This window comes from Mastigoproctus giganteus, chromosome 1 (assembly GCF_048544385.1).
Source record: "Mastigoproctus giganteus isolate SK-2022 chromosome 1, ASM4854438v1, whole genome shotgun sequence".
Classification (NCBI taxonomy): Eukaryota; Metazoa; Arthropoda; class Arachnida; order Uropygi; family Thelyphonidae; genus Mastigoproctus; species Mastigoproctus giganteus.
This window is the reverse complement of record NC_143575.1, coordinates 142650615-142676195: the sequence shown is the minus strand read 5'-3', so window position 1 is coordinate 142676195 and position 25581 is coordinate 142650615. Positions and strand designations below refer to the sequence as shown.

At 37.4% G+C, this 25581-nt stretch overlaps 1 protein-coding gene across 1 annotated transcript in view; it reads left to right on the top strand.

Moving 5' to 3' along the window:
- Positions 1–2288: 2288 nt before the first annotated feature.
- The window catches only part of LOC150091168 (integrin alpha-PS1-like), a 552996-nt gene continuing 529703 nt past the window's right edge, over positions 2289–25581 (top strand). The window contains exon 1 of the mRNA XM_090388878.1: positions 2289–2479. Coding sequence (XP_090245004.1) covers positions 2289–2479 — 191 coding nt within the window. The remainder of the gene's footprint in view (positions 2480–25581) is intronic.

The following is a 25581-nucleotide window of genomic DNA, read 5'->3' as shown; positions in this document are numbered from 1 at the left end:
ATAACGGTCAGGAAATCGCTACATTTCGATCATTAGACAAATCCATATATTATCCAACCGACACACCAATCGAACCGCAATACAATGGATTTGAATAATGGTGGCCCTTATGCAGTGAAAAATTATAAAGAATAGATCCTTGCACACACATGACAACACCATATCACTGAAAAGCCAGTGTTAAACTAGAATATATATATATATATATATATATATATATATATATATATATATATATATATATATATATATATAAAAAACAAAACAGGATATAGATGGCAGTATTAGCATATCGTCTTGTTACCCCTCATGTAGAATAAATTAAAAATAATTTTTAAATTATTTTTTAAATAAAATAATAATAAAATTAAAATAATTTATATATATATATATTCTCCCCCCTCCTGCAATGTATAAATATTATATTAGCGTAAAGACGAACACCACTTTTCCTGAAAATGAACTAAAAACATCTAACTCTACACATGCAATACTCTTAAATTATGTAAAAAGATGATTCCTTTGCACGGAACTCCCGAGTGATGAGTGCGCGTGGTGTACCGGTGCTACACGGAGCAGCGATTAAGAAACTAGTCTAGAGCAGCGTTTCCCAAACTTTTTTAGTCACGGAACACTTTTCATCTCACAACGTATTCACGGAACACTTAGGAAACACAAGTTTAGCGGAAGCCAAAAAATGGTTTGCTAATATTTCATTGCATTCGACGCACTGCATCAGGAGCGTCTTTATTTACAAGACACGTAAAGCCGAAATTCAACTAACTGTCATCATACTTTGGTTTTGGTCTTTTATTAGTTGGTTCCTGTTTTTTCACTTCGGATTTTTGAGGAACGAAAACTGCGATTGTTCATCCTCACTTTGAAGTGTGACAATAGTGTGTTCATTTTCATTGACTACGCACTACTAGAAGTACAGTACTTGCTTCTCGTTTTAAAGTTCCTTTTTTGAACCACAAATCCATGGTCACATTTTAATTATAATATTTCGAAATACTAATAATTATCAAAAAAATTTATACGAGGAAGTGAGTTTAGTTATGATATCGGTTCGCTTCTCCCTCTCCTTCAACCCATGTACTCCAGGCTAAGTCGCATACTAGGCATATTAGACCACTACATGGCTTATTAGACTACTACATTGCTACTTTTTCGTAGATGTCATTACTTCAACGCATACTTCTCTATGCAAAATAAAGTGTTCCCCTGTCTGTTGATTATTAGTTTATTATAATATTAATAACCATATTATGTTAATAGCCAGTATATTAATAACCGAAAAAATTATGTTAAATATTATGATACAAAAGCGGTGTACGCTACAAATATGCAAAATTTATTTTATTTTTTTTAATTATTAATTAAGATTTTTCGCGGAACATTTGTTCACATCTCACGGAACACAATTTGGAAAACGCTGGTTTAGAGGGCTTATAGCTCTGCATGACAGATCTGAAGTCGGATACACAATGTAGCAATAAATAAAAATAAGCAAATTTTGAGAATTTAGAGCTAATAGCTGCCCATACTTACGCCCACTTTTCCGGAAAAGCAGGCCCTCATCTCTCATTACCTGGGGGGGGGGGAGGCAAGAAAAAGAAAAATAATAAATCCTTTTCTCACATGTTTAAATTATCAATTATAATTTTTGAAATTTCTTTTTTAATTCTTTGTCCAGATCCAGCCACCGACGGCAATTGGTGATTCATAAGCAATTTACTTTTTTCAAAGCAAGTTCAAACTAGGCCAAAAAGATTGAAAAGTGCATTTTTTATATCCGCAATTTTCTATGTATATTATTTTCTCGGATTTTTCAGTTTCTTTCCAATTAGGAAGAGTAAGAATGTAATTATTATTTTTATTATTTTTCATATTTCGTTTTTATCAGACAATGCATATTTAATTCATTGATTAAAGATTATTTTAAGTGATGGAGAATAATAGTTTTCATTTGTTAAATCAATCATTACGCTAGAGTTTAATTTTATTTTCGTTACGTAAAATGCGCTTCCGGTTTATCTTTCCTTCTGGATCCCTCTCCCCTTCATTGTCTCTTGCATCTTATTGTCTCGTTTATGTTCTGAATAACAATTGTATTAATCCGGCCAACAGTGCTCATTATTCTCGCTAGAAGTCGCTTGTGTGAGTTCCTGTGTATGTGGCGTGGTAAAGCAGTTGGCGTTAGTAGCTCGTGGCTCCAGCATTCAAACTGAAGAAGTGACAGTACGTGTGAGTGTGTGTATACAAGTGCGGCGTGTTTGCGCTAGTAGATGCCGGAGATGTTTCATTTCGAAAGATGCACTTTAATTTCTATAAAATTAGTGTTTTTTGCTACTTGGACGTATGGCTTTAACCTTGAACCTAGATTGTCCGTTATTAAATTGGGTGACGCCGAGTCTTATTTTGGATATTCTGTTGCGGAGCACCAGGTTCTACGGAACAACACTGTGGTAGAAAATGTGTAAGTAAATGTTTTTGCCCCTTCTCAATAACTTTCATATTCGTTTTGGTTTTTGAGTGAAAAAAAGGATTGCGATAATGCATCATTTTCCCCACCCCGGATGAGGTTCTTCCCGTTTCAAAAACGGGATATATATACATATATATCAACAGTTCTGATATCGGCGATTCATTTAATTGTTTACGTTCTTTTACAATACCTTAATTTTTAAAAATTTTCTTATAGTGACGTAAGATTTTTTTGACATATTTGCTCGAAGGCCTTCGCATTAAATCCAGCATTATTACTCTTTTCTCTATACTTCATATTTGATATCTGTCCATGATCATGATTTCCTGAGGTGTTTTTTAATTATTAATTTCGCACGTGTGCATTGAAAATAAAACATCTTCGGAACCAGATAAATAGCATCGACGCTTTTGTATCTACGGGAAACTCGGGGCCGTGTCAGGACTTGAGTGCAGTGATACAAACAATAAATAAATGCTGCCTCCTTTCCTATTTGAAAACACCTCGGTAATCGGTCTGGCACCGTCTCAACTGTACTGATATTTTCGGCCCCGACCACGACCCCAGGCACCTTGCTGCAGTCTTCTCTTTTAAAATCATATTTCATTATATATAAATATTTTAAAAATGTCTTCATTGTTTACCTAAATATATCCAGCTACTTAAACTGTGTTTATTCGAACTTCTAGAATTCCTCCTTTTTTTATCTTCCGCTAAGAATCTTGAAGTAATTTACAAATCTCTGGATTTTCTATATGCTGTTTTATTTTTAATCACGTTTTGGTTTGTTCGCTATTGGATTATTAGATTTAAAACCCGACCACGCTTTAAATATAATAATCTTAACCGACCAAGACACCTTGAACCGCACTTTATGGCGGCAAAAAATTCCTAACAAGAAATAATTTGTAGGCTGAGGAAACCCATTGTAAATGGAAACTCCTCTTGAAGAAGATTTAAAACTCACTTCAGAACATTTGATTAAACTTACAAGTGTCGGAAAGTGGTTAACATGTGACAAAAATACATCGGATTAGTTCACATACCTTTAGTCAACTAAAGTCTGAGGTTTACAGCACAAATGCCACAGTACTTTCTGCCGCACCCAGGACATATACGGCGCTATGTAAAACGTGTTGGCCATACATTTCCACTCCCCTTACCCCCCCCACGCCTAGCTACCACTGTGTTGCAATTACATTGGCGTTTACCTGCCCTAATAGCTAGCGGCGTGCAAGTCTAGTGTTTGCAGCAGGATAAGCGAGTTAGTATTCCCAATTGCAGTATAACTTGTATACACAATGTACATAGTAAAAAAAAAATAATAATAATAAATAAATGGTTATTCCTTTTTTTGATCATATGCAAAATAAGGAAACTTGAACTCGAATCTCCATTTTAAAATAGCTTTGCATTTAGAGTACAGTGAGCACCCGATTTAGGAAATTTTCTTAAACAAACTGACATCCGAATTACGAACTCATCTCGATTTTACGAACTTTCCCACGACTTCATAAGGCACTGCCATTTTTGAAAATAAAATGGTAAGAATGAAATATTTAACTTTTTTGTACTGTATTTAATATATTTAACAAATATATTAAATTCGTGTTAAGAGTATATTAAATACTCTTGACATGTATTGTACATGCAGTTTAAATAGCAAATTATTTAAAGTACAAACGAAAACTTAAGTTAAGTGCTACACGAGAGTAGCTCATCTGCCCAGCAGTATTTCTGTTAAATTGCTGCTCTGGTTGATTTGCCTGTTTTCCTGGATGAAAATGCCTGTTTTTTTTTAAATAAACCATTTAAAGATGGTTAAAGACTCGATATTACTATTGATTGGTTTTATATTGGAGGTTTGATTATTCGTGGTACCACGAATATTAAACCTGTGTGTGTGTGTGGTACCTACCACCACCAATAATAATTTTATTATTTGTGGAAGGTGCTGATCGTAGTTCCTTCTGTAGTGTCTGTCGCTATTTCATACATTTTTCCTATCGGCCTTATATAATTAGGCAAGTATTTAAAAAAAAAAAAACGCGAAAACACAAATACATGACATTTCACATAAACGTTTAATGTTTTGTACTTTTTTTCTGGTAACCCTGCTCAATGCCCCCTTTTTTTTATATAATCCTTTATGGGTCGATTCACTTTTCTGTTTCGAGTGAATGGAATTAACTGCGCTGTTCGGAACAAATGTGCATAGTTAACATGCATTTTAAAAAACAGTATTACTTTATATACCATCCATAAAATCTGTTTTCCGCCGTTACTATGACTTGTCTGTTCATTAGCAAAATATCCAAACAGTTTATCTGAAAAATTCTTTTTGCAAAAATCTGACGTACATTAACTAAGGAAGGATTGGGGGCAGAGGAAGCTAACACACGAATTCATCGAAGTAGGAAGATTTTTAGTGCCCTCAACTCTATATGGTGGGACAACAAGACTAAAAATATATCGGACAGTCGTTAGTGGAATAGGTACTTTGCTACGGATGTGAGGTGTGGACACTGAAAGAGGGGACAAAAAGAAGCTTAAGGCCTTAGACATGGACTACTGAGTCGGAGTGTTAGAATTTCTAGGTTAGAGAGGATTACGAACGAGGAAATAAAGACGCAGACTTATTATAGAACGAATAGAAAATAAGAGGTTGAGATTTTTTGGAAAAAAGAACGACACTGTGACGAGCTGTTGTTTCAAGTCGAACATAGATTACCTAGAAATTCACCCTACTATTTCCTAAGCCTCCTGAAGTGCAATCCAACTGTTACTATATCTCGCAATAAAGATATTACTGTGTTTTACAGACCAGTAAGTTTTTTGCGGAAAGTGTCTAAAATCCGCTGTCTAGTCCGAAGGTATACTCAGTAGCGGATTAAGGTCGGTTGAGACCCCGGGCGCAGAAGAAAATATTGGGCCCCTTAAAAAAAAAGACAGGGAAAATAAAAATACATGTTAACCATTTTTTTTAAATAAATAAAAAATATTATGTACCATTAATGTTATTTCCAATAAAATTTGAATATAATATATGTATAATATAATTAATAATAGCATAATAATAATCAAGGTTTTGAACTAATAGTTGAACATATTAGTTCAAGTAATTTGTTGGGATTTAGCGTGGGCCCTTCAGAAGTCGAGGCCCAGGGCGCGCGTCCGGTGCGCCCGCCGTTAAATCTGCCTCTGGGTATACTAGATGTAACGGCGGTGTTCTTATCTCTAGCCGTGGCTGGAGAAAGTATGGTCAAGACTTCCAGTTTCTAAAGATCATACTTCTAGTAAATACAGGAAATACTTCTAGCCTAGGAGTTCCCAAAATGTGGAACCATCCCACCCCGGGTGCACCTGTTTTTGGGAAGGCGAGGGAACGTGTACTGTTTTATTTCAATTTTGGTTGTACTCCAGATTATGGGTACGCTTTCGGAGGAATTGTTTTCTTTTGCATGAATCCGTTCCGAATTACTGGCGTACACTAACCTAACATTTTTGTTTTTCATTAGCCAAAAATGAGTCTTAAAAAAAAAAAAAAAAAAAAAACAACCCACACTTTTTTTTTGATTGAATCCGTCCCGAATTTGGTCATGCCCGCAACGCGGTGATAAGATGTACCCATAATCTGGAGATCAGCTTCAATCTTTTCAGAATTTCGTCAAATTTATTTCGTAATTTTTTTTTCGATCTTTGAGATCGAAATTTCAAGTGCATACTGTCCAGTCAAAACATTGACCATCTACTTTCCACCAGTACCTCAGCCACAGAGCGAGGCATGGACGCTATAAGGCTTCTGAACGTTGCAAGAGGCATAACTGGAAGTCACTTTCTAGTTTAACAAACCACTTTTGAACAATACCGGCTACGTGGCTGGATGCACTATCCTGCTGTGCCATCCGGGAAAACAATCCCCATGAAGGTATGTACCTAATCAGCCACAATGGATTAAAAAAAAAAAGTCACATTAGGGATTGATGTCTAGGCTATGACAGCTTGGCGTGGTCTTTTCCGGTTTGTGTTCCTGCAGAGAGATGGAAACTGGTGTGTGATGTCATGCTCCATTGTCCAAACTGTGTAGATTTGCGGGCACAACTCTAGAGAGATGCACTTCTGTGGATACAAACAGTTTACCGCAGTTATTTTTTAGTCGAGAAATTTTTAAATTATTTATCCATATGTTGAAATACGCGATTTCAGATGTTGGGACAGTAACTGGCGTGCCTCCTCGAGGTTGGGAATGGAAACCGAAGGCATTCGAAAGATGTTTTCCACTACTGAAGGGCTAAATGACAGGTTTTTATAATTTTATATATTTATTTAATTTTTAATAAAAGGTTTTATTGTCATGTTCTTGTGTTTTCATAAGACGCGCTCAGCAAAATTTTTATATGAAACTAGATATACTTTAAATTATTTTATTTCAAGTATTACTTTAATTGATTTTCGAAACACAGTAGAACCTCACTAAATTGTCTCCCTCTATAATTGGTCGCTTTGGGAGGACCAGTTTTTTTTTTTTTTTTTTTTTTTTCTGGAATATTTTTGATTCTCAAATCTAATGCATATTTATAATAGAGTAGGAAGCGGGCGGGAAAGAAAATAACAGGGAACAAAGTCATTACCGTGTTCCTCAGAACTCAATTGAAAGATACTGATTCAAACACATATCTCAGTAAAATAGTATCCGTCCTTCCCGAATAGTAAACAGAAAACAAAGGTGATCGTTTCGTAGCTGGCTGTTTAGAGCTAATTCGTAGAAGTTCTTCCTCCCCCCCCCCTTCCACTGTGACTTAGTTTTTAGTCGGTATGTATTCCGTTTGAGCTGTTCGCGGTCACAGTCCTTAATTTCAAGTTTCTAAGTGTGTTCGAGTGACTTAAGTCATGTCTGCTAAACTTACTCAAAAGTCTGGAATTGCCGAAAAAATATGAAATTTTACAACGTCTTCGTAAAGGTGAAAGTGCATCAAAACTCTTGGAAATGTATGGTGCCCCACGTACCACGATTAATAATATAAAAAAGAATGGGGACAAAATCGAAGAATTTATATGCAAAACAGAGGCTGCTGATGGAAACGTTTCGAAAAGAAAAAAGCTAACTACAGCGACACTCGACAAATTGGACGAAGCCATGTGTATATGGTTCGCTCAGCAGCGCTCCCAATATTATGCCCGTTAAGTGAACCAATTATCATCGAAAAGGCGTTCAAGTGAATCAAAAATTGAAAGATGACCCAAATTTTAAAGCAAGTCAAGGTTGGCTCCATAGGTTTAAGGAGCGGCACAGTATGCGGCAACTACGGATTGAAGGAGAGAAAATGAGTGCTAACAGGGAAATCCTAGTGCATTATCGCGAAAAACTTAAGTGCCCGTATTAGTGATCTTGGATTGTGCGCGGAACAGGTGTATAATTGTGACAAGTCAGATTATACTGGAAAGCACTTCCTCAAAACACACTGGTATCTGGGTCAGAATCTTCAGCCCCAGGATTTAAGGTAAGGAAAGAGCGTTTAACAATTCTTGTTTGTTCCAATGCTAGTGGGGGCCACAAAATGACATTAGGCAAAAAAACCACGTGCTTTTAAGAACATGAATTATAATTTACTGCCTGTAAAATATTATGCCCAAAATAATGCCTGGATGAACAAAGAAATTTAAGCAATAGTTTACAGAAGAATTTTTTTCCCCAAATTCTTTCTTACCTTAAAATAAAAACCCTCCCAGAAAAAGCCCTTTTGATAATGAACAATGCCCCTGCCCATCCCCATGACGATTTAGAAGAATTTTCATCCCATAACAACATTAATTGCATATTTCTTCCAGCTAATACAACTAGCCTATTACAGCCAATGGACCAGGGCATTATAGTGAGTTTTAAGAGGCGGTATAGAAAATTATTTTTACAGAACTTGGCACTATGTGAAAACGACTTAGAGGTAGAACAGTTCTGGAAGGAATATACTATACAGGATGCTACCTATAATGCAGCTGATGTGTGTGCAAAGTCTTTCTGAAAAGACGCTAAAATCTGCCTGGAATAAGCTCCGGCCATCTCAAACAGTACAACCTGACTCTGCAGAACAAGAAGATTCTGGTCTCACACCATCAGTTTTAATAGAAATTTGCAGATCCTTGCCAATATTCAAAAACTTAAATGAAGACTATGTCAAAAATTGTTACGATATAGACGCAACGGATGTAGGTTACGAAATTTTTACGGATGATGAAGTTGTCTCCTATGTTTCTGCGGGATCTACTGAAGTAGTAGATGAAGACGACAGGCCCACAAAATCTACCATTTCCCATAAGGAAGCCAGTCAATCCCTGACAAATATAATCAATTGGTATGAATGTCAAGAAGCAGAAATGCCAAAATAATTTTACTACGACAAATTTATAACTTGGCTACTAAAAAACACCGACAATATTATTTTCATCTCCAAATATTGTAAATAAGTTCTTGTAAATACTGATATAATGTAACCACACCCTCTAGCCACGTGCTGTCTATAGGTGTCTCGAAAGAGAAATAAACAGATAATAATATTAAAAAACAAACGAAAATACAATTTATTTGTTTAAAAAAATCTTATGATTTATAAATTAAATTATTATTATATAAATTAAATTATATGAATAATGTAATTTTTTTAAGTTAAGTGTTTCTTAAATATACATGTATGTAATTTTTTAAAATTACTGTATATGTATTAAAATTTAATCTAAATAAATAATTTAGTTTTTTACAGTTACAAATTCTTTTTATTTACTCCCTCACTAATGGTCTATTTCATTAGTTCGTCACCCCTCTGGTCCCGAAGGTGACCAATTAGTGATGATTGCAATTTTCGGGAAATATGTATAAGAGTTGTTTCAGAAAACAGAAGTTGAAAGAATAAATGAAGAAGAAAAGTTGATTCTGTGAGTTTGAAGATGGACAGTAAAAGGATGTTGATTGGTTGTGGCATGTATTTGGACTACTTTGGAAAAGTGAGTGGGAATTACTGAAGCCAATTCAGAAGAACAGTGCCTATGGAAATATCTATAGAAAAGACATGAAGCAGAAAGAGAATGCCTATGAGACTTTCTTAGATTTGATTCATTAATTAACCCTACTACACTCTTTTGAATTGAATCTAGAAGCCTGAGAGAAGTTTTAGGTGTACCGTCCCAGATGTGCCAACAATATTCCATGGTGGGGCACATTTGCAGCTTGTACAGGGTGGGTGGCTGTTTGGAAGAAAACTTTCTCTTTCGCTCTTGGTGCCAAGAGCGAAAGAGAAAGCCCAGTTTTTGAATGCAGAGGAGGCAATGTTTGTGGTGTTCTTATGCCAAGAGAGATTAGAAAAAAAGGGTAATCCCCAGTACAGATATATGATCTTGCCTAGAAATCAGAGTGTCATCGAAGGTAAGCATAGGATCAGAAGTATCCTTTTTGTGAGATGTAGTAAGACAGGCTGAGTTTTAGAAGATTATCATCAACCAAATTCTATTTGTTCCACTGGAGAATTACATGGAGATCAGGTATTGGTAGTGGATATTTAAGAAATTGAGGCTGATTGTGCACGGCAAGGTTTCTCAAACTGGAAGGTGGAATGCAATGTGCTATCATCACCAAAACTATTGGTAGGATTTCCTGTCAATGGAAGAAGATCATTAATGTACAAGATGAAAAGAGGGGGAGAAAGAACTAAGCCTTAGGGGACACCAGCATAGAGTGAGCCATCTACCGTCACCTTCCTCTCTCTTGGCGTAGGAACATTGCAAATGTTGCTTCTTCTGCATCTAAAAAACTTTCTCTCTCTTTCGCTCTTGGCACTGCTTTTCTTCCAAATAGCTGTTCATTCTGTACAAGTTGCAGATCTGCCCAACCATGGAATATTGTTAGAGCGAAAACTGGATAGCCAATTAAAAAAGTTTTCAAACCATAAGATGGAGGCTTATTTAGAATAACCTTTATGCTAAACAAGATCAAAATCTTTTGAAATGTCAAGAGCAACTGGTTGAGTTTTACCAAACTTTTCCATTGAATTTGGCCATAGATGGGTATATCATCAGTGGATCGACAACTGATGGAAAGTTTCTAGACAGTTAAAAAGTTGGCATTAATTGATTTCTCCATTACTTTAAAAAGAGTAGAAGAAAGTGCAATGGGACAATAATTGGATGGGAGGGATTTGGATATGAGCAAATTTTCAAGCAGAAGAGAAAACACCTCTGAAATAAGAAAGCGAAAAAGGCAACACAGAAGAGGAGTAAGTTCAGGAGAACAGATTTTGAGAACAAGTGGAGAAATACCGTCAGGACCTGGTGCTCTCTGAGCATCATGATTGTTCAAAATCTTTTTACCCTTTTTGACAGAAACCCACAGGAGGCATTGAATGGAGAGTACTGGGAATGGTAGGAGTAGGTTTACTGTGATCATCAATACACAGGTTGGAAGAAAAGTAGGATGCTAGCAGGTCAACTTTATCTTTGACTGAAGTGTCAATAGAACCATCTGGTGTTGACAGAGGTGGGAACAGAGACATGCAAAAGTTGTGGCCAATAGCTTTGCCAAGAGACCAGAATGTTCAAATGCTATTTGAATAAGGAGATTTTCTACTCTTATAATGTACTAAAAGGCTTGGTTTTCTTTTAAATTGGATTTTGGTTTAGTGCATATGGGCTCATTGGCCAGGTAACACATTTAGAGTGAGGTCCTATACTAAATATATCTCATATCATATTAGGAACATAAAAGCCACAATGGATAAGCAGTTTTAGCATTGTGTGTGTAGTTTGGAGGCCTTAGGGCTCCAAGAGGTTCCCAGGAAAACATTCCCCCCCCCAGTACCAAAACACTGTCGCCATCTATCAATTTCTGTTGGACCAGGGCATCAGAGTGATCCTTTATGCGGTACCTTCTATCTACCAGCCGCACGGCATAGGGGGGAAAATGTGATTCATCGGAAAGGTCGTCAATGGTCCGATGACTCGGTTCAGATCCAAACTTTAGTAGTCGTTGGCGATGGTTGGCCCTACTCGTGGTGTCTTGACCGGGCACCTACGCCGGTAGCCCACACGTAGGAGGGTGTGTTGGATCGTGGTCTTAAAACACCGCTAATTGACCCCTCATTCACGTCCAATGTCAGCTGTTCCACAATTTTTCTGTCTATCGGTTAACACAATGAGTGACAGCCTACTTTCACCACGACCATCGAGGAGACGCGGACGTCCACCATTTGCTCAGCGACTGCTGCTCTCTCCACTATCCGTTCACTCCCTCTTAAAGGCCTTACTGAAGCACTCCGCGAACAGCCACAAAATTCGCAGTCTCTGTACCATTCCTTCCCTCTGGTGGGGCATGCGCATGCCTTCCTGAATAATAGGGGTCGCCTACCCTATCGACCCTCGTCTTCCTATTTCACCCCTAGGCTTCACTTTCTCCTCCCAGCACTTTCTCTTGCACAGCCCTACACGTCCAAATTTAAAATACACACAAAAAAAAAAAAAAAACTCGCCCGACCTTTTAGGCACTTCAGAAACAGGCCTTCAGCGTCAAACCCAATATTAGCGCTTTAATGTAACTGAACTAAAATCAACCGCGCTCGTTCCAATTTTATTTTAGGTCCTAGCCACTAAATCCCAGGAAAGTAAGCGGCAAGACCTGCCACAGTACAATTGACTCACTGGTAACACCCGGCTAGCCTCCATGTGGCGAGGTGTGGGCAGTGTTGGGTCCCATTAAGAGTCTAGTGGCCAATAAGCCGGATAAACAATGGGCACAACATATAAACTACACATGACCCACACACTTTTAAACCTCTGGCTTTGACAGTGTACTGTCACCGATACATAGAACATTCGCAAAGATGGGAGAAATCCCAGGAGTCGTTAGACCCTCAGCATACCTCTATAATATTGGCACCGTTCAACCGGTAGCCGACAATCTCTGCTTTTGCGAAGTCCGTCAGATCATCTCCCTTGCCCATATCGATGAAGTACTTCGTTTGGACAAGGAACATGATCAATGTTTTGACTGGACTGTTTGTGTGAGAGTGAATATATACATTCATGAGCCAAAAACTTTGACCACCCCTATCTCCACGAGTGGACGCATCCCACATTACTTAGTGACATCACCGACCGGCGAAGCATATACAGTATAGTGACGGCACGAGTTGTACCTGTCAGTTCATCACTATGAAGCCAGCAGTAGGGAAACAGAAGGACCTGACAGAGTTCGAACAGGGAATGATTTGCAGTCCTAGAAAGGTGGGGAACAGCATCTCAGCAATTGCAGGTATTGGTGGCTGTTCGAGGGCCACCGTTAGTGAAGCTGTGGAGAGAGTGGTCCGAAGAGGGACAACCACTCAACGTGCTGGGACAGGGAGACCATCACTGGATTGACAGTCGAGATGAACGGCGATTGGCATGTGCTGTCCAAGATAGACGGCTCATGATCTCTCAATTAACAGCAGAGTACAACCAGGGCTGACAGAGAAATGCATTTCAGAACGCACCCACTGGAGTTATTGTACTACCTCCAGTGGGTGCGGGATTTCATGCGCGAATTGCGCTACAGTAAAATCAGACGCAGGTAATTCAACATACTTTTCCAGGACTGCTTTGTAAAGACTATATATTTACAAGTTCTCAAGGTAAAGTTGGGCTTATGCCTGGGATCTACCCTGATTAAAGAACACACTTTATATATATACACACACACGTTTAATGATATGTACAGAGCATATAATTATATGTAAATATATCTTGTATATAAATCGTGTATTACTAATTCAAATCAAAAGGAACTGTGAAGCCCAATAAGTCTTATTATTATAATCTTAAATTATAGGTGAAAACCTCCTACCTTTGAGGACTGTTAATCTCTCAACACTCAATCGCGAATGATTATAATATGAACTTACCCCCCCGTGTATTGTCATAAATGAATCAAGTTAAAATAACTATTAATTAAAATAAGCATGTATTCAACTCTCATATCACGTCAAGGGAATCGGAAAGACAGCGGCCACCAACCTCCAAAAACCAACCAACACCACAAGCCATCATGAGAATTGAAAAACACATTGTCGCGAAATTCTAAAAACGACAACACTAATAAATTAATTCACACATAAGTTAAACTTTAAAATCGTTATTAACTTCTTTTTAAGAGACCACCTTAGTTGGTTTGTTACCGTGTTCACAAGAAGTACAAAAGTGATTCTCAAATAATCCGCCAGTTTTATATCAAATTAACGACACCTGATACGAGATTATTTATATAAACCAATGTATGAATTGCTATTCATGCATGCGCGTAAGAATCCACGAGTCCGAAATATTATAAGGTCTGAGTATATCAATAGAATTAACATTTAATCTCATTCCTAATGTTTCGGCAATTAATAATTTAAAAATTCACGCTGTTTATTAAGAACCTTGGATTCATTAAAAAAGAAACATGTCCATCAATGACTGCATGAAACGCAAGCTCAGATGCACCCTCCTGCTTGTTCTACCTGATGCCAAATGCTGCTGTATCCCTACCGAAAGTAAATTTTGGGTCGAGCCAATATAAGTAGAATTGCATCCACCACAAGAAATATTGTGAGCTTCCATGGTAGGAACTACATATGACCTATATTTCTAGATAGTATGGAGCTTACTCATGGGTTGTGGAACAATCTTAAATTCAGTGTTCTTAAATATGTTAATAAATTGTCTATACCAATGTTGTATCTACGGAACTTTAATAAAATGTTTGTTTATTTTTCTAATTTATATTTCGCCTGTTGACTAATCTGCATAATGGTGCCTAATGAATAACCCCTATTTAAAAAATCTTTTTGTCAGTTCCTTGAGCTTATCCAATAAGGATTCTTGAGTAGAGCTATATGTATTATGAAACTGGTTAAAAACAATACTCCTTTTATATGTAAAAGGTGGTAGCCTGAACGGTGCAAAAATTCGTTGACTTCCTATAAATTTTCAAAAATATGTTTTCATTAATTCTGGTTAAAGTAAAATTTATTGATTTGTGATGCGGGATTTCCATTTCTAGAGTGAACTTAAATTGAATGTTAAATGTATCCAGGATCTTCTGTACTATATATTTATTAGTAATTATTAAGTTATCTACCGTAGAACGTTATATTAGGGAGATGCGGCGTTAAGTATACCTGCTCGATCTTATTTAGATAAATTTTAGCCACCAATCCACTCAAGCTAAGTCCCATTGGTAACCCGAATATCTGCTTGTAAATTTTATCTTGGAAATTAATATAATTGGTTTATACAAGAAATTTAATCAAATAAAATATTTCATTTCTGGGTAAATTTGACATCTTTAAATAGCTTGTCTGATCATTGATAAGGTCCCATATTACGTCAAGGGCATATTTTACATGTACGTTGGTGTACAAGGAAACGACATCTAAAGAGAATAATTCGTCATCTCCATTTAGCGTTTTTTCTTTTAATTGGTCGAATAACATCTCTGAATTCTTTAGACTAAACTTGAATGTTAAACGCAAAGATTTAATAATGTTGTAAAGATACGCCGCGAGCGATGCAAAAGCTGTGTTTCTGTAAGAAACAATAGGTTTAATAGGGTATCCTATTTTATGAAGTTTGATTATTTTATTTGATTAAATTTCTTGTACAAACAAATTATATTCAAAGCAACTCCAGAGAGAACAATACATGTGGATTTATTGGAAAATGACATATCAGAAGCAAAGTACCGTAAATTTGTACGAACAATTTTTGTCACAATTGTGGACGACATAAATGCTATTTCGAGCACGTTAAATATCCTAGTGACGAAACCTAAAGTTGTTGCCCACCAAAATGAGTGCCCATGCTTCTCCACTCCAATTGGTGAGGTGTGACGAAAAAAACTAATAGTGATCGGAAGATTGGGTTTGCATTTAAGATCGATAATCTCGGCTACGTTGTGAAACATGCAACTGGATACTTCCGCTGCGCATTATGATTGCACGCTTCGGTAGTTGTTAACTGGAATTGATTTTTGTGTATATTTTTTATAATTATATGTGATGTAAATATCACATCTGTTCTTTAACTATAATTTACTTTTTTTTTTTAAGATTGTTAATCTATTTTATATTACACCTTTCCTTTTACCAATGGAAAGGTGTAATATAAATTAATACATATCCGATTTGTGCAATAAAAGATTATTTTTAGACAATCCAAAAAATTGTCTCCTACCCTGACCAAGTCTACGAACTGTCTGGATTTCTCGCACCCGATTTCACGACCCACTGATGATCACACCAAGGCATGCCACAACTTAGTTTTGTAACTTCCTCTTTACTCCTCCAATTTTCCTAGGATTCTCCAAGCGGTAAACTTGAGCAAATCTCTTTGAGATGACATCTTCAGATGTTTCACTACTTTAAATTAATAAATGTTGTCTTTGGTAACTATAGTTTTCTAATGAGGTGCGTTTGCAACATGGTAGAGTATTTATCGAAAGGTTGCACCCCAGCAGTTTTGTGTTCTCAGCCCATATTTGTAAGAGAACTTGCATCTGCACGTCAGTGTGTGAACGTGTGCTGTCTTAATGGATATCGATACGGCGGATTGTCTGATAGACTGGGCAGTGATTCTGCAAATTGTTTTTATCAGTGTATTTTCGTAGCTATTTGCTCTGTGTTTTATTATTCAGTTGCATCTATTTCATTACTGAATTCAGAATGCAAATTACTGAGTTGATTAGTTACTGACACTGTTAGTTAGGTGGGGAGAAGGGTAATTTAGATCCGCGTTTATCTGATGATATGGGTCAAAGTAATGCTTGCATTCACCTCGTGAATTGTTTGTTGCCACAACAGCCGACGTTCATAACATTTTATGAGGGTAGCAATCTTTGAAATGCGGGGGAAGATAGAGCTTGGGGTACAAACCTAAATAACATAAAGGGTTTTGTTAGGGTAGTAAATTATAAAGATTACTTAGTCTTGCCTGTGTCTACAGAAATATCAGGAGTGTTGTCAATAAAATAGCCGAATTTTAACTCCTGATTAAGGCTATTATAATAGGGACAACAGAAATGGTGCCCCCATCGGAAATTGGAGATGAGTTCCACTAATTACTTCCTAAATATATTATACAGTATGTATAATGTATTTAGGAAAGATAGGGGAGAGAGAAGGGGTGGAGGGGTCATGCTTCTTGTCAAAAACAGCTTGAGCGCGAAAAGAGCTTTTGCTGAGTCTGAAGTTACATCTGCCAGTATAAAATCTGTGTGGTGCGAGTTAGTTGGAAGCAAAGGAACAATGAGAATGGGAGTAATCTACAGACCAGAAGATTGTGAAGAATATAACGAGAGTCTTTACAATGCGGATGGAATGGGCAAGCAAGCGTGAGTGTCTTATTATTGGCAGACTTTAATCTGCCCCAGATTGATTGATTGATTGGAATAATTGGGATGGAAACTCACCATGAGGAAATATTTTTAAAAATAAACTAGATTATTATTATTTGTACCAGCATATTAGAGAAAGTACTAGAGGTGAGACTATTCTTCATCTCATCATTACTAACGAATCAGATGACATCGCAGGGCTTAAAGTACAGAACCACTGTCAGGAAGTGATCATGCAATTGTGAGTTGAAAGATGTTGCAGTAGTTAAAGGTAAAGGCATGGATTTTAATTTGAAGAGAGGACTTTGACAGTTTAAGGCATCTGTGAATTGGGCGGATTGACAACGGATGGCAAATTCATTTGAATTATAGAACACTTACCCATCATTTTCGCGATTTATAAACAAATAAAAATATTTACTATAAAAAAATTTGACACTCCTGATATAAATAACACGAATGAAATTCTTTTCTTTGCTTCATTCATAATGCATTATGTAAATTGAGTCATGGTTTTATTACGATATATCATGTAATAGTTTTTTTTTGTTTTTTTAAATTTATTTCATTCATTTATTTTTACACAACTTAATATTAAATGTGTATTTGTTTGAGTGGAATTAGGGAGATGGAGAATGAATAAAAGCGAAAAAATTTTGGCCAGCGCGGAAAGTGAACTAAAACAGCATTTTAAATTTTCTTAATTATTTCAAGAACAGTGTACATTCGACCTTAAAATAAGTGGAAACAAACGAATTTAAAAGACTGAGGCGCACCTCGTGGCGTGAGTGTTGAAGTTACGAAGCCATGTGTTGGTGTCGTCAATTCTTTCTTTTATCTGATTTGTGTCAAATATGCGCATGCCGGTCCAGAAGCGTCTGTATATACGAGGTACTATCGAAATGTTCCCGGACTCCAATACGCACGCCTTCTGCTTGATCTTGGTGGCTGCGCAAAAGGGTATGCACAGTACACTTCATTGAAAATGTAACGCACTATTATTTTTCTCGAATCACTCAGTGCGGCCCGCGAAACAAATCTTACTTTCAATATGGCCCCCTGTACGCGAAAAGGTTGGACACCACTGAAATAATATATGCCTTCAGTTTTTGAATATGACTTTCGAAGACTGTGAATAAAACAGTTTTCGGTGATAGGATTTACTTTTGTCTTTTTTTTTTTTTTCCCTTCTTATCCAACAAGTAATATCGTGTAGAAGATAAATGTTTGTCTTTTAGCTTCAATTGAAGACCTCTGCACTTTAAGAGATAGAGAAGTAAAATTTAAGGAATTTTAAATTGTAGTTTAAAATTTCCCTGTGAGAATGGGGTTTTGTGGTCTGTATTGAATTGGTTGTGCTCTTATGTGAGTAAATAATTGCGTTTGGACTAGCGAAATTCCGTGTCGGCTTCTCTCCCCCCACCCATTTAAATGAACCTGTTTCTGAAGTTGATGGACAGCGATTAGCTGGAATGCTGCGGTAGAATGGTTTAATTCTAAGAAGTGTTTCAATCTGTGCTCCTTATTCACCTGTAGGTTAAAGTAACTTTCTTTAGGCAGTCAAGGACTCTTCCAGTACTGTATTTGTAACTTTTCCGTGTAAGCTGGTCTTTAGGAAGTTCAAAGTGAAGAAAACTATAAACTGTCTGAATCGCATGTTGAAATTTAAATGAACCTCTCACAGTTGAAAAGGTTGACAGAGTTAAAAAAAAAAATAATAATAAATAAATAAATCATTTCCATTATCTTGTTTGCCCAGAACAACACCTTACTTAAAAGCTGCTACCACATAATGTGTTTTTCACTTGTCATTACAATTACAGTTTGTTATTATAATTGAATCTATTATGTGGGTTACCATATTTTGGTATGCGGTGTTAATGGATTATGCAATCGAACTTATTCATAACTATAATATGCCTATACATAAGCTAATTGATACTGTTTCAGTCATCTGGATAAGCTGAGTTGAACTAATCTTCAGGAGCTGCATTTAAATGAACCAGCATAAGAAACGACAAAGTCCAAAGAATTTCATTTTGTCTTTGAAACTGGATTGATGAAACATATTTTGATAAAATTTCGTATGGAAGTTCTTAATAAAAGCTTATTCGACTAAATCCAGATTTGGCTGTATGGAGTGGGTTATTTTTTTATTATTTTTTATTTTTTTGTGTCAAAGCAATTAAGGGTATGTATGATGAGGCTTGATGGAAAACTATTTTCCATTGGAATAGGGAGAATAACAACTTTATTCCCCCTTTTTGTTTGTTATGCTTTTTGGGAGATCGTGGTGTTACCTTAGAAAGAAATGAACTTGTGCTGTTCTGAAACAGTACAGGTATTACAACAACAGAGACCGTGAATAAATTGGAAATTCGCACTTTTTCTCCTGCAACGTTGAAGGAATTAGGACAAAGAAAGTCATCCGCGTGCGTTACTTGGTTTTCAAGATTTACTGTATTTAAAATTAAATTGTTAACATTTCTATAATTAAAATAAATGAAGCATCAATATAAAATAAAATATTTGCATTTACAGTTTCCAATATTTTTGAGCACTGTACATTTAATCGTCAGTATTAACATATTGGTAAACATGTTACAAATGTGTACAAAAATTCAGAAAGTGATTTTAATTCTGACATCCCTGGAAATGTCTTCTATTAGTTTCTTGAACCGACTTCGTAAATCAATATTAGCATTAGCCATATAGCGCAAGAAAGCCACAGGTTTTTGCTGAACTGGCCAGGAAAAAAATATTTAGTTAATCAAAAACAAATTATGCGCTTTCCTCCTTACGTAGTTAACTATCCAATCCAGTTGATCTTTGCGTTTCTTCAAACTTTCGGCCTCAATTACCTGCCGAGGTTTCTAGTTCCAATAATCAACAACTCGCTGGCTAAAAGAAACTTCCTACAATCTAATCTATTACAACTATGAATTTGAATTTATGGTCTGGAATTCTTTATAATAGTGAAAATTCGGCCTCCATTCATCTTACTAGACACTCGCAAAGCCTTATAAACCTCAATCAGGTCTCCTCAGAAGGTGCCTGGTTGTCTTCCCTCAAAATGTAACCAAACTCTGGTTGCCACATAATCGAAGCCTTCCTTGTACCGTCGCCCTTTTCCGATGTCACTCTGCGATTTGTTCGTCTTTGGACCCTTTCAAGAAGCTAATTTTTGTATTTTTTTTTTAGATGAAGTCTACATGCTTGTAAACAGTATTCCAAATGTGGTCTTACAATTGCCTTATACACTGGGATTATGACTTCACTATCTCTACAGACTGTTCGATTAATCCAATCGAAGGACACCATGGGATTTCCTGGTCGCCCTACGCTGCTCAGAGAACTTCATATCGGCCTGTATCATAACTCCCAAATCCCTTTCTTCTTCAACCGTTTTTAATTTAATCCCACCAAGTGGATAAGTTATTTTGGGGCTGATGTTCCCCAATTGTAAGAGCCTGCATTAAAACATAGCTGCCACTTTTCAAGTCATCCTGGAGCACTGCTGGACACTGACCCTTAACGACTCTCCCAATCTTTATGTAGTCTCTGCAAATTTTGGCATATCACACACACGCCCTTTGTCCCTTCGTCGATGTCGTTTATGAATATCAAAAACAACAGCGGTCCAAGAACCGATCCTTTGGCATCCCATTTTTTACATTACACCAATCTGAAGAATATTCATTAATCAAACTTTCTGTCTTCTGCCATGCAGCCACCCTCTCTAATCCAGCTGAGAATCTTTTTCAGTATCCTAGCTTATATAGTAAATTCTCATGAGGCAACGATTCAAATGCCTTGCTAAAATCCAAATAAACTGTCGAAATTGTTCCCCACATCTAGCTCATTAGTAACGGTGTCAGAATAGCTTACTAGGTTATTTGAACATTATTTTCCCCTTAACAGAACTACGTTGTGTCCTTCAAAATGCCATTTCTATCTAACTGTACCTAGATTGCACTTTAATCTTTGCCTCCATGATTTTCCAACCATTGAAGTCTGCCTAACTGGTGGATAGTTACCGAATTTATCCTTAGAACTGCTTTTATGTATAGTAATACGTTAGCTCTGCTCCTATCCAAGGGAATCTCTCCCTAATCCAATTATGCCTTCATAATTGAACTCAGTGGTTCAATACATTCTCTGGCTGTCTTCCACAAAATTACTGGATATATTCCATCAACTCTCTGGACCTTTATTTGCCTTTTAGGCTCGAAAGTTTTTCTAATAAACAGTAGTTCGTAATTTCGAAATCACTAATTTCATACTCGCACAGCCTCTCCTCAGAAGGGTCTTTGGTCAGTAAAGACCGATGCGAAGCACCTATTGAAATCATTAGTAACATCATCTGGATTATCTGACTTTCCCCACGCCCATTACAGAAGGGGTCCATCTGATTGCTTTTTTCCTTCGTATTCACATGCATGAAAAACTCCTTCCTATTTTTGCTCTCTTAGCCAGTGCTTTCTCATATATTGCCTTTGCCGTAACTAATCTTGATTATGGTGCTATTACAGATGAACTTATAGCTCTCGTAGGCTTCAGTGCTTTTCATGGCTCTAACTTTCTCATGCTATCTTTTTCTGCTCTAATAGATTGGCCAGCTCCTTATTCTTCCATCTAGACATCCTCCTCTTGCTATATTTGCTTAATGGTATACACTGAATTATGACCACCCCTATGAAAACTGAATGCGACCCGTTGATCACGTGAGATGCGGAGTTAGTCGACCTACATAGCATAGATAAGGTGTCAGTGGTTCAGTAGGTAGTAAAATTCCGAGCGTGATTGGTTAAAGGAAGGATTTATTGGACTTTGATGCAGGACAGATTGTGGGAGCTCGACGAGCTGGTGCCTGGATTTCCCAAACGACTGAACTGGTGGGGTGTTCGAGAGCCGCCATAGTTAGTGTACCAGGACTGGCGTCAAAATGGTCAAACAACGACCCGACGGCAAAACTGCAAAGGTCAGCGAAAGGTTGATGTTAGAGGTGAGCGTCGGGTCCGACGATGCGAATAGGCGCAGCGATGTTGAAGAGTTGACTACCCAATACAACATGGGCCAACCCGGAAAAATATCTGGCATGACCATGTGGCGCACGTTCGTTCGTATGGGCTATGCCAGCAGACGACTCCTACGGCATCATCTCCTAACCAAGGTTCATCGGCGTAGACTCGCCTGGTGCAAAGAGCATGCAAGTTAGAAGATTGGAAGAAGGTGTGTTGGCTAGATGAGTCATGTTATTTACTCCACACCGTCCGATAGTCGTGTACTGATTTGGCGTAAACAACATGAGGCTCTTGATTCATCATGCATGGTGTCAAAAGTAAAGGCCAGTGGAGGCGGTTGTATGGTATGGGGCATGTTTCACTGGCAGGAACTTGGACCCCCGGTGCACGTGGAACAACGTATCAGTGGTCTCCGCTATCTTCAACTGCTTGCTGACTGTGTACACCCCGCTATGTTACACTTTTTCCCGAATGGCGATGTCTTCCAAGATGACAATGCGCTGGAACCATCGGGCAGGAATGGTTTGAGGAACCCAGTTCTGACTTTCAGAATGTCGATTGGCCTCCGAACTGACCCGATATCAATCCCATAGAGCACTTGTGGGACACTATGGAAGGCCATATCAGGCGTCTGAATACACCAATAACCTCCATACCTGCATTGCTAACTGCGTTTGGCCATACTTGCCGAACGCTTTCGACATTTTGTTGAATCAATGCCACGTCGGATAGCTGCTACTGAGGGCAAAAGGAGGATGTACGAAGTGCTAAGTAGGTGGTAAGAATTCGGTAATCACTCAGTGTATATGCTTTCATGGCTTCTCTCATTATTACTATAAAGGTTTTACATAATTCAAATGTATTCACCCTCCCCTTGCAATCCACCCAATTAATATATGTCGTATTCCATTTTCCTGAAATTAAAACCTGTTCTTTTAACTAGTGCAACGTCTTTCATCTTCCAACTAACGACTGCGTGATTTCTACCTGCCAGTGGTTGCTGTACTGTATGCCTAATGATGTCATCTGATTCGGGAGTAATGAAAAGGGTCTAGAATATTCTTATCCCTAGTATTTTCTCTAAAATGCTGGTACAAATAATAATCGTCTAGTGTATACTTAATAAATATTTAGGGCCTTAAACTGCGGAATAATTTTACAGACATAAGTTAGTGCAAATGCATCGTGTCTATACTCAGTAAATTAACCGAATTTATAGTTGCATCTCTTCATTACATCTCATATTGTGAATACCCTTACACAACGAATTGCCTATTCGGTTATACTTCGAATAAAGACGCTTCCCCGATAAAAAAAAAACATTACATATTCTCAGTGGATATCACCGCACAGACGGCCGTTTGATTGCTGTTTGGCTCTTCATCGGTTGGTGGGTACACTGACGATGGTATAACAGCTAACAACCCAGTTGTGAAAAATTCCACAATATGAGAAATGCCAATTAGTGTTAAACTACTAAACACCAGTTGGCATCTCATATTGTGGCCCGAAACGGCTTTCTCGGGTTTTTTCCAGGGATGAGTGGGCAGCCAGAACTGGCCTTGCACTGAGTGAGCATGAGTAAGGAATGTAGCTCTATTTCCTTTCTTTTGGAGTCAACTTTGGTTTCTTACTATCCTTTCCGCTAACTCTTAAGGTTTTCTCCACCTTTTATTAGCGTGTAGGTTAAAGAGACTTACATCTCTACATATACACCCTGTTTTTCCCAGTCACTCTGCCGTTTAGCGCCCAGATCGTGCACTGGATCCTCTGCCGTTTAGGATCCAGTGCACGATCGTGAATCACTTGCTTTTTCCATACGGTATGGAAGGACAGCGATCGTAATCACTGTGCGTGATGTGTACGATTCGAAGTTCACATTTCCGGTATTGTTTAAAATATTATAATGCCATCCTTAATTTTTGTGACAAGTATATTTTAACTCTCAGCTACGTTTCGCTGATTTTAAACAAATGATTTAAACAGTCAATTATATTTTAATATAGGAGAGCTTGGAGTTTTAAGCAACGGGATGCAAACAAGGAAACGTCATCCCATACCACTGCAGGAAGAGATTCCAGCGATGGTGCATTTCTTAATAACTGCTGCCTGGATGACGGTATTCCATTTTAACAGGACCTTCTGAGTACGTAAATTACGAGTGATGTCTCCCGTCACATTAATAGAAACTTAAAAATGAAATAAACTTACACAAACAAACAATTTATTGTTCTTCTCTTTATTTTTGTTCTGTGGATTTTCGTAACTACAGGAAAGAGTTCAGTCTTATTTTAGGGATGAAAGCTACGAATACCTGCCCAAGCTCGAAAAGGGTCATAATATAAGAATCGATAATGGTCATTTTAATACTGTTACCTGTTCTTTGTTAGAAGCAATAAAGAAAATTTGTGTACGTGTTATTAGTTAAATTACTGGTTTCAAACAGAACTCGTTTCTCGATAGTGTTGCTATGTCTAAAATTTGTTTGTTATGGCTTACCCAGAAGTAAATATAGGAACAAAATTAAAGAGCAAAAAGGAGAAAAACCCGTTTCTCTACTGGGTGTACGAATCAATTGGTGTACACCTTACCCTTGATGTGATGAACGATGAATTATAATTTTAAAATTCCCTCTTGATTTAGAGCCATGTTCTCATTCCTAGGATTGCACTTTTCTGTTCTTTCTTCTTGATGAAACCACGTGAACGACTAATTTTTTTTTCATTGTATTTCTGAGTTTCGTTAGTGGCGGGCTTAAAGACGGGGGGAAATATATATTTTGGATCCCGTGGCCGCTTATAGAATGGTACCGATTGCTCCACGAAAATTTGAACGAAGGGGTCACAAACCCTTGCTTATATATCCACTCAATTAGAACAAAGGTAGGTGAAAGACAAAGGTCATATGTGTGAGTGAACTTAAATATCCAAAAGGTTTCTGATGATCAACAGAGTTAAAGGTCGTTGGGTCAAGTGTCTGCAAACGTTAAGAGTTATAATGACTACTAGCTGGTGAAATACCACCTGTTTCCTGTAATTCATAGTCGATTATCGCAGGAAACCAATCGGGATAACAGCCCGAACATATATTCGGTCCTAGAGTATCCTGACTGGAGTGACTTTATTGAGACCTGCCACCTTGTTTCAAGATGACAGCACCCATAATACAAGTATTAGCACCACCGTTTCGAACTCATACTGATAGTCTGACATGTTTATGGGTCATAGGCGAGGCTCCAAGCGAACTCTAGACAGGAAGTAGTTTGATCTGCCATTGTGAAACTTCGTAAAGTAGTGGATACTGTAATGAGAAGATAATATACAAAAATATTTTTTAAAAGTTTACCGGAAAAGATAGGTTTTCAAAAATTAGCTGCCGATACGAGAACTGTTCTAGAGTGAGCGAGCAAGCGCGACTATAAGTGTCGCTCGATTTGTCGTTGTATAGGTTCACTTGTTGAGAGACGAACATAATATAAATAAAGTACTTGGTTATACGTAATAACCAAGAGCAAATGAAACGCACTATAAACGAAACGCATTATACATACAGCAGACTCTCGATTAACCGGGACACTTCAAGGCTCCAAATTAAAAAAAAAAAAAAAAAATCAAAATTCAAGTAATAACTAGAATAGGTATAAACAGATGTTTTGCAAGTCGTAAATAAGCAACAAGCGG